Genomic DNA, 10431 nt, shown 5'->3' with positions numbered 1-10431 from the left:
TACAATGTAGCACTATGAATTGAGGCTGCTCCTCTTGTCCAATTAATTAATCCAAAATGGAAACATCTAGCAATGAGATCCAGCCTTATTAAATTGCACATAACTCTCTCTCTCTCTCTCATTTTATAAGTTATTTAGTTAACCCATCCAATATACTGAATGGAGGACACTTGGCGGTGCTACAACCTTAGCCATTTTAAGGTTCAAGATCAAGAGAAATCAACAACACTTTTATGCCAACCCCCATGTGCATAACTTTGGTCCTTACAGCCACTCATGCATGTATCCCCAGCCCAGGCCTCGTGCCTTAAGGCCCTGAGAAGCCCCCTAGTACTAGTCGGGTTGATGCCATGAGGCCCTTTTGTTGCCCATGTGACCATGCACATGGTGCTTCTCATGTGCGGCCAGCCAAGCTGGCTGGCTCCTCATTGCCACTGTGCCTAGATGAACAATGCAACATTACAAATATAAAAAGATACACTTGATCTATTGCCACCTTGCTAGATAGAGCCTGCAACTCCTTCAAACGCGTGTGACACCATATTTAGGCATTTTATAGAACACTTGTGTCATAGTGGAGTCATTGCACGAAGCTGATCATAACATCTTCATACAACTTTAGATTGAGACGAAATGAAAAGCATAATGACCAAGAATCGACACTCTACAACTTTCCATAAGGCCCGATCTTCATACTTAGCCATGCAAAAAATCCCATATTACCCCTGAACCTTCCAGATGTCGTAACTTCCTCATACGGGATCGAAATGGGAAAAAAACTAGGTGCGTTGGAAATAATGGATTTTTTTTCGTAAGGTTACATGGAAAACTCGTCTTCTAGAAAAATCATCTTCATCTAAAAAACTGTCATACGGTATCGAAACTGGACAAATAAGGTGCGTTGGAAATAATAAGTTATACTCACATTTTTACATGGACGAATCATCTTCCAAAAAAATTATTTTCACTTCGAAAATGCCCTGAGAGTGAATAGACCAAATTTGCCAGTTTTGACCCGAAATTCTCCATCACCTATCATGGATGACTCAAACCACTTCAGACACTTCATGTAACACTGCCATCTCATTTGAGAGATCGAACACTACCATATCACCACATTTTGGTCACATCATCTAAACTGGCCACATCATCGCTGCCATGTGGCAGAGGTTGCCATTTATGATAGTCTCAACTGATACCATCTTTTATACGTTGGCATTTCTGATACTTTCAGTTAATGCTCTACTATTCCTAATACTATGTGATCCCTGATACTCTCAACTAATACCATTTCTGATACTTTGAGTCACTCTGTCACATCATACTACTAGTTGTACTATTCTGCTGAGTCAAACTGTACTGTGTTGACAAAAATGACAATACCACACACATTGTGTGTATAACACAACTCTCCTCTTAAGAGTTAATGTAATAGGGGTACTTTAGGAAATATTAATTTAATGTTGTTCTTTTGTGTATTGTTTCTTTCTTTCATTTTACCTCCCTAGGGATGCATATGTAATTTTTCTAATATATTTTGAATATAATATAGGTGGGGGAAAGTCTCCCACAATTTGCACTCATTTCCTCTATTTCTTCTCTCATCTTATCTTCTTCTTCTTACTTCCTCTCCTCTCTTCTATTCCCTTGTTTCTGACCCTAATCCTTCTTTCTTCCAATTTTTCCCTCTTTAGTTTTGCTTCTTTTGAAACTATAGAAAAGTAAAAGGGTCCAAATGTCCAATAGAGGCTACACCATGTAAGAAGCCACAAAACTTTTTTTTATTTTTTTGGTAGGAAGAAGAAGCTACAATTAGAAGACCTAAAATGGAGTTCTCCCACCAAATGAAAGACTGAATGGAAGAAATTTTGGGGCTGTGAAGATTGATTGGAGCTCAAATCAAAAGGCACAAATTTGTTGGGTTATCACTAGTTTTGTAGTTCGTCTCATCTATCTAATTCATCCACTATGAATTCGAGTTGGGGTTGGGCTTGCTAGAATCGGACAAGGGTCCCATTTTGATCCCCATTGTCTCAGTTACTGCATATGCAAGTTGTTGGAGCACAACCCTCTCTCCCATATGCTGCAATGTACTGCCAAAGTTTTGAATTTTTTTTCTTTGTCATACGACCAACATTGTAGTTGGGATAGGCCCTCTTTGGATCGCCTTAGGTTACCCTACAATCCCTTAATGGTCTTGTCTATTAATCACAAGAGTTGCAGCTCCACAACTCTATTGTCTATTAATCACAAGAGTTGTAGCTCAACAACTCAATTTTCTATTGGAATATAAGCTATCGTTAGCCTTGTTTTCTATTTGCTTTTGCTCTAGAAATGTGTATTTGATGCTTCCGCCTACCTTGGGAATAGGGGGTATGTCACTATGTTGTTTGAGCCTCATATGTATCTTTGATGTGATGCTGTACTTTGAAAAATGTAGTTTTGTTGGATCTCTTTGAGATTATGCCTACTTGCTGGAATTGTTACCAAGTGTTAGGAGGGAATATTTGGGTAGAGTGTCTACTCCCCTATGGCTTTGGGTGTTATTCTTACTATTTGAGTACACTATGTTAGGGGTCAGGGGAAGAGGCCAAGGGCCACCATGAGAGATGACAGAGATAGATCCATATGTGACCATTGTAGGAAATATGAGCATACTAGCTAGAGAGAGATGTTTTGTGCTTCAAAAATGTCCCCATAACTGTCCCCTTGAATGTATGGGGACAGAAGAGCAGAGCTAGAGCACACATTATGATAACCACGGTTAATCCAATGGGATATACGTTTGGCTCACCTTGTGGAGATGATGGAAATATACTCAGATGTGATTATTCTGAGAAACATATGCACATTATAGAGGGGTGCTGGATACTTCATGGCTATCCTCTTGGCACACATGATAAATCTACTGGTATGCCTGGTGACCGTAGAGAGGAAGCCAAAGCACACTTGGTCTAGACTAATTGTTTTTGGGGCAAATTTGAAATTTTAACAGAAGAATCTCCCTCCTGCAGTTGGCAATTAGATGGTCATAAAAACCCTAAGGAAAGGGAAATCATATAGAATTTGTATGATTTTCTTTACTTTGTTTGACATCCAAACACAAGAAGGGGAAGTTTTCCTTTGGTGGTAATTCTCTACCCTATTTATGAATGATTGATAGTATCCCCACCTGTTGTAACTGATCAAGACATCATCTCACTACCTTTTGTGGAAAATCATTGATACTACACAACATATAGCTAGCCTGACAGATCTAATTGATTTGTGCATTGAATTACAAATTGAGAGAGTCATAAATATCGTATGAAAACACTAAATAGCTCTTAAGATGAAAGTTATCCTGTAGATATATTCATGCCTGTTAGAAATGTGAATCATATTATTTATTCTTGTGGGAATCAAAACCACAAACAAAAGATCCTTTTTCTTGAAATATGGACGGATGGAAGTTTAACTCCTAACGAAGCACGTTATGCAGCCTCTTGGGTTGGTCGAGTAACCTTTATTTTTAATCATAACCTGTTTCAATAACTTTGATTTAGAAAATAGAAATTGAACAAAAAGTTTCTTGTTCGAGAGTGCAACTCCGATAGAAATACCCATGTTTCTATCTCTCTCCTCCTATGATCCTACCTATAAAAGGACATTCCACCCCCATGGTTTTAGCTAAAAGAGACTCTTAATTGAGTATCGCATTGGTGTAGGAGCTGTGATCTTAGACAGGGAACACTTACCCACAAAAATATTCGATAACCACTAAAATTCAAAGTGGCGTCTTTATAAGAAAAAAATCAAAGGGGTATTCAAGTAAATACATAACAGTGAATCAAAGGGTTGTCGATGTAAATACCAAATAGTGCCAGTTCACGCGGTGCTAAAATGGTGAAGTTTAAGCTATCAGTTTGATTCTAATCTGACCGTCAAAGGACTCCATAGACTACGGTACCTACTCCGATGTCGAATCATTTCCTAGATTAATAATTAATTAAGAAATTAGTCAATTAATGTCATAAGAGAGACTGGAGATGGGAGAGAGAGGGAGCGAAGGAAGTTGGGCTGTGATCTTGCTGCGGTCTGAAGGAATTACAGCTCGGCCACTGGAGGGCGAGACACACGGTAGTGAATACGACCTTCCCGTCTCCTACCGCCACTTCCATTTCCTTTCTCTTGAAGTATAATGTGTACTCCACTCTTGTTCTCGTAGAAGCAACACGGGAAGAAAGGTTAAGACGTAATCATCCCATCCCTGACCTTATTTTTCTCCACTTTCTCTTAAATTTTTGTTTTTCAAAACATTTCTTTCTTAGCTTCTCATCTACTTCTACCTCCGGCTTCTGTCTGCACATTCTCCGTTCTCTCTGCACCCCCTCCGCACCCCCTAAAAAAAAAAAGAAGGAAAACTTCTATAGAGGTAGAGAAGGAGAGGAGAGTATTGGGCTCTAATCGATAATGTAGTCTTTAGGGTTCCTCTTTCTTCAAGGTAGTAGTAGATCTGCCCGAGCTGATGAACAAACACGAGGAAAGGACGTAACGTGGATTTGCTTTTCAGCTAGACTCTCAGCTAGTAAAAGGTACCGTATTTCCCATTTTTTCCCTTGTAGCCGAGTGCAAACTTTTCCTTCCCCCCTTCGTTTGTTTGTTTTTGTTTTTGTTTTTGTTTTTTTTGTTTTTATTTATATTTTATTTTTCTGTGCCAGTTGTTTAACTCAATAACTGATTTAAGATAACGTTCGTTTTCTTGTAAAAAAGCGAATGGGAAAAGAAAATAAGAAGTTTTGGTTACAATGTGTATCGCAATGCTGCGTTTTTGTCATTCCTTTTTGTTAATGTTTTGCACTACACTTGCTATTTTGTTTGCATTACATTCTAATTCCTTTCTTTGGTTTTTCTGTTTTGGTTCTAGTTGCTAGTCTGTGTTATTCACTGCTGTTCTATTTTTGTCTAATTCTGTTTTGATAATTTCTATTTTCAATATTCAGTTTCCTTGTTGATTCACTAGTTACTATATCCATTCACTTACTTTTTATTTTGGTTTCTCCTGCTATTTTACCTTCTAGTTGCTCTTACACTGATGTTTTTTCATTTTTGATTTGATTTCAATTTTCCAGCAGGTTACCATTGTAGTAATATCCTAATGTGCTCAAATCTGACCGTTGGTTTTGGTTCAAAATTTAGGTGTTTATTCTCCTTCCCTGTTAGCCCATTTGACCAGAATGTTGGCCACGTTATGCTTTTGGTTCGTATACTTCATTCGATTCTGGAGTTACATAAGGTTTTCTAACCCTAACCCTTAGGTGGTTTGAATACATCATTATGGGAAATTCTTGAATTATATATTATTATTGGGAATTTGATTTACCGATCAGAAAAGGGAAAATTTAATATGAGAGTGTAACTAGGGGACATGGATGTTCATCCCCCCATCTTGTTTGTGGAATTTCCCAAACTTATTAAATTCCAGGCACCTTGCTGAACTGCTAGTCATGCATATGGTCAGAGATGGGATTATCGTTCACTATGTTGCTTAACTCTTGGCATCCCCAAGGGGTGGAATTTCCCAATGCCTTTATCTAGGCTCTTAACCAAGTTTTGTGTGGTAAGTTAGATGCCCTCATCCTGGGTAAAACATCAAGAGGTTTGCGTTGCACTTGCAAACGGGGAGTTATTCACAAATTCTGCACGAAAAACATATGCAGAGCTAATCACTTGATGTTTTTTTGGTGGCTCTATCTGGTTTGAGCTCATGGTGCCTGGCTTTCTTTCATAACTTTGCTAGCCTCTAGAAAGTAGAAACCATTTGCTTACCCGTGAGTGGGTTCTGAAAAGAGGTTATAATCTCATGATACTTCTTTAAATGCCTTCGACGTTATAATCTGAATCACTAGTTCTTCAGCTGTTCTAAGCTGAAAAATTGTATTGATTGCATCCTTATAACCTTGCGAATCAGATTTCTCATGGAGAAGCTGCCATGGGTTTCTACACACTGTCCAGGTCTTCCAGGATCTGTAATTCCATATTCGGTTAGAAACTTCTTTATCAAGTCCCCATCATCTATCACCTATGGTGTGACAGAAACAAGATAGTGGTCCAACCTGAATTCAGGCCCTGAGAAGATCTCTTTTTATTGATTAAGGAGATGAAATGAATGTTTACATACCTCTCATTGACAGTGAAGGACACTTGTGAAAACTGGTGTTCTTCCATTCATGGGATATTGAGGTGGCCTGCTAATTCAAAATTCTCCTAGTTCCCCTGACAGATTGCTAGAACTGAACAAGAGAATCTGGCCTCCCAACATGAATGACTACATCTGGAACAGATTGCTGGACTTGGTCATCTCTTGCAATCATATCAGAGAACATATTTTGGAAATCACAACAAACTCTCCAAACCATTCTTGTTATTGAGATGGAAAAAGCATTTGTAAGGGGTGGAGGCCATCTATTGGGCATGCGAGCTCTCTTCAAGTACAACTCAAAACTTATCCTTAAAAAGGTGTACACAGTGTACGAGGCCCCTGCCACTGCAGGGTCTGGGGAGTGTCATAGCTTCTTCTTATCCCAAATAAATAGGTTGGCCAATGCATATTTTCTCCAAGTCTTCTCACATGTTCAGGTTGGCATCAAGTGTATTAACCACCAAATTGCTGGCCTTTTTGAGCTTCCCCTCCCCTTCCCCCCCACGTTTTTATATGAGGTTAATCACTTAAGAAAACTTTTTGGTTGTTCTCAATTCACTCTAGTCTATAGAGGCATGGATGAGCTGATGCTGAACCATCTAGATTGTAGAGGATGCAGGGGTCTGTCGGGATTTGTATTCTTACCCCTCACTTCTTCTATGTTGGTGCATCTGGTAGATTACCATTCTACTTGTTTTGGGCCATGGGTATATATGTGTCATTCAGGCCTATAAATGTACGCTTGCCTACATAACCTCAAATGTTCTTTCCTGACATCGATTATTAGATAGGAATCGAAAGATGAAGAGCAACATCAAAATAACAAAGAGTTTGAGAGTAAAATTATAATCTCCATGATTCTTTTTATGGGGAATGGGTTTTCCACATGGTGGATTAGTTGGAATCCATAGTTGGTGGACATGTTGCTCATATCACCACTATATTCATCTGGTAAGCTTTAGTGAAACTGTTTGCCATACGGGATATGCAATTTCGTAAATTGGTTGCAAAGTCAACTTTGGTTTATTGGTTTGATGGTTGAAGTATAGAAGAGAAAGTACAATATATGATGGGCCATACGGTTGAGGTGGACCCTGAAACTTCTTACATAGACATACCTTTGGGTGACCTAGCTATCCTACAGTTGGACAGGAGATTTCGACCCTCCATGTTCCCTGGACGGTTGATTGGGCAGTGCAAATACTTCACATTGATATGCTGTATTTGTGAACGGATTTTGCTTTGGCTTTCATTTCTGTTGCATTTAGTTTTAGTTCTTTTTGGGAGAAGTGTTCGAAGCTATATCATGATTTCCAAATTCCATGCAATGTAAATGACTCTCTTTGAACTTTGGTTTCAGGCGATGGAAGAATTGTCAGCTAACGGGCACCGTTTTAGAAGAGTGCTACGTGAATCCTTTGATGCTAATATGGAATTGGACCCACTGGTAATTTAACGTGTTCATTGTATTCATATATGAAGCATTAAGGTGTCAATGCTTTATTTATGGATCCATTGTAGAAGTTTGCAATTTTCGTGAGTGTTAGTCATACCATTTTGTTGCCACCATTGTTCTTCTTTCCATTTTATGACAGGGTAACATATGATATTTTTAATATTCTTTAATTTGGGAAGTTTCCAAAAGTTCCTATATGCAAGTGCAGGGTACTTAGTGATGTTGGGAGATTGGGAGAAAAGGAAAGGGAAAGGGTGGATTTGAAAATCATAAAATTTTCATATCGGGAAAGGTTTGCACTTCAGAAAGGGAAGGCCTCCTAAAGCTTCAGGCCGATTTTTGCATTGTTCCTTTTCTTCTCTGTCTTGTGTTCTCTTGGTGCGTTCTAGTTTTCTCGCGGTAGAAGGAGAGGGGGCTGTGTTTTGTGGGGTTGGAGTGTACTTTATGTGTTGGATAAATCGGGTCCAATGCCTTTCTCTCTTTCGTGTTTTTATTTATTTTTTATGTTTTTGCTGTCATTCTTTTTTTGGGCTTGTTCTTTTAGGCTAGGTTTGGTAGCTAAGGAATGAAAAGAAAAAGAGAAGAAAATAGTACAAAAGACATAATAAGACAAAAATCATAATTACACAATGATTTTTTTTATGTGTCTCTACTCTCCTCAAATTAAAATTTTTTTTTCTTGGCTACCAAAAATAGCCTTACTGGCTCTTCTCTGTGTACTCTATGGGTTTCTTTCCTCTAATACATCTTAATCTTGTTTTTGCCTATCAACGGAAGAAAATTAGGCACGCAAATTATTGATCTTGTTGGGTACTTGATATCTACAATGACTTCATTGGAATTCAGAATCTTTGCTTAGCTGAAGACTTGCAGCCACAGTGTCACAATCTGAGGTTGCAAGGAATTTTACATGGGTTCAGGTACAGGGATACGGTATCAGTGTGTGTTGTGGGTATATGTGTCTGAAAATGTGTATGAATATGGTTATGGTTCCTAAGCTAAAATATGTGAAAATGGAGGTTAATTTGTCAAAAGTAGGGTGGTAATCATCGTCTTCTTCTTCACATCCATGTTGAAGTGTCTGACTTCTGGATGCGTGTTGGGTATATGTACCCATACTCTTTGTCATGTTACATCAGACAGGTACTTCTGCGGTAGAGGAATTCTTCAGGTAATAGTGGCTGCAATTAATGCCAAGACAGTCTGGCCATCCTACTCCTGACCTATAAGCAGAAAGCAGCCTTTCCCTTTTGTATCTCGGTAGGCCTTAGTGTTCCTAGGGTATGCATGCAAGCTTCTCATAATCCTTAGTGCAGTTGAGCCACTTAGATGGCCTACCTAGTGATGCGTTGATGAGAGTGGGGCTAGCAAAGAAAGAAATAAAAAAAGCACTTATTCCCCTTTCTGGTTGCCATTTTGTCCTTTTTAGTCTCTGAGAAAGTGAGCCATCTGGTTTCCTAAAAGGCATTCTGCCCCTTTAAAGGGACGTATCGAGTGGATCGAGTTGTATCAGTATCTTATTGTACTGTATCGGCCGATATGGTTCGACACATACCGATACCCTAAACTTTCATTCATTCGGGGAAATGTATATATCGATGAGTATCGATGGCGACGATGGGTATCGTACGATACAGTATGATACTCATCGATACCCAAATTTTTTACAAAATACTTGTATCATATCGATACTGACCCGATACTTTAAACCATGGGAATAGGCGGATCATACCCTATGCACAATAAAAGGGCATGACAGGATTACAATCCTAATTATTTATGTGGACTACATGGTGGCTGTTATTGCTGAAATCCGACCATCAGCTCCGGGAGAGACCTGCAAGAAAAGGGGCCGGAGGTATGCTCTGAAGAGACGCCGATGCCTAAGTCAGTTTTTAGATAACAGTAATGATTGGGAGCAGAGGAGAGAGAGAGAGAGAGAGAGAGAGAGAGCGTGAGAGATTGACCTCTTTTCTTTAGTCCTTCTTTCCTCTTTTACAGGATAGGTGTAATGAAGCCCTAATCCCAATAAGGGGTGAAAATTCTTGTTTACCCTTGTAAGTAGGGGCCTTGACTCTTGAGTTGGTGCAGAGCCCCTTGCTTTTATGTTTGGATCTTTTGAATGCCATGTGTCCTTTGCCTTTTGGAGAGGTGATTTTGGGTATATCAGTGATAATTTGAAATGATAAAGAAAAAGCAAAGTGGCTCAAAACTTATTTAGCTCAATAGTTTGAAATCAAGGATCTAGGTACTTTAAAGTACTTCTCAGGAATTGAAGTATCTAAGTGAGAAAGAGAATTTTGTTTATTTCAAAGAAAATACAGGTTGGATCTCTTGAAACAAACAAGTATATTAGGGTGCAAATCACTGGACATTCCCATCCAAATCATAAGCTCGGGGAAGATGATGGCCATTCTTTGATTGTGCAGTGAGGTATGAAAGGTTTGCAGGAAAGTTAATCTATCTGTCACTCGTCTAAATATTGCATATGCTGCAAGGGTGATTCACCAGTTTATGCATGCTCCTAATACTGGTCATTTGGATGCTGTATACTGCATTGGCAGATACTTGAAGTCCAGCCCAGGGAAGGGACTGTTGTATGCGAAACATAATCACTTAAGAATTGAGGCTTACGCATCAATTGATTGCGCAGGCTTTGTGACTGATAGATGTTTACATTAGGGTACGACACCTTTGTAGATGGGAACTTGGGTGCTTGAAGAAAGAAGAAAGTCTGTTGTTGCCTGATCAAGTGCTGAAGCATAGTTTAGAGCCATGATACATCGAATTTGTG

At 39.0% G+C, this 10431-nt stretch overlaps 1 protein-coding gene across 1 annotated transcript in view; it reads left to right on the top strand.

The window, feature by feature from the left end:
• Positions 1-4031: 4031 nt before the first annotated feature.
• Positions 4032-10431, top strand: part of LOC122063591 (guanine nucleotide exchange factor SPIKE 1) — a 122820-nt gene continuing 116420 nt past the window's right edge. Inside the window, exons 1-2 of the mRNA XM_042627296.1 lie at positions 4032-4574; positions 7542-7628. Of these exons, the coding sequence (XP_042483230.1) occupies positions 7545-7628 (84 nt within the window). The 5' untranslated portion in view covers positions 4032-4574; positions 7542-7544. The remainder of the gene's footprint in view (positions 4575-7541; positions 7629-10431) is intronic.

This window comes from Macadamia integrifolia, unplaced genomic scaffold (assembly GCF_013358625.1).
Source record: "Macadamia integrifolia cultivar HAES 741 unplaced genomic scaffold, SCU_Mint_v3 scaffold1372, whole genome shotgun sequence".
NCBI lineage: Eukaryota > Viridiplantae > Streptophyta > Magnoliopsida > Proteales > Proteaceae > Macadamia > Macadamia integrifolia.
Note: the sequence above shows the minus strand (reverse complement) of the source record. Positions and strands in the feature narration are given on the sequence as shown.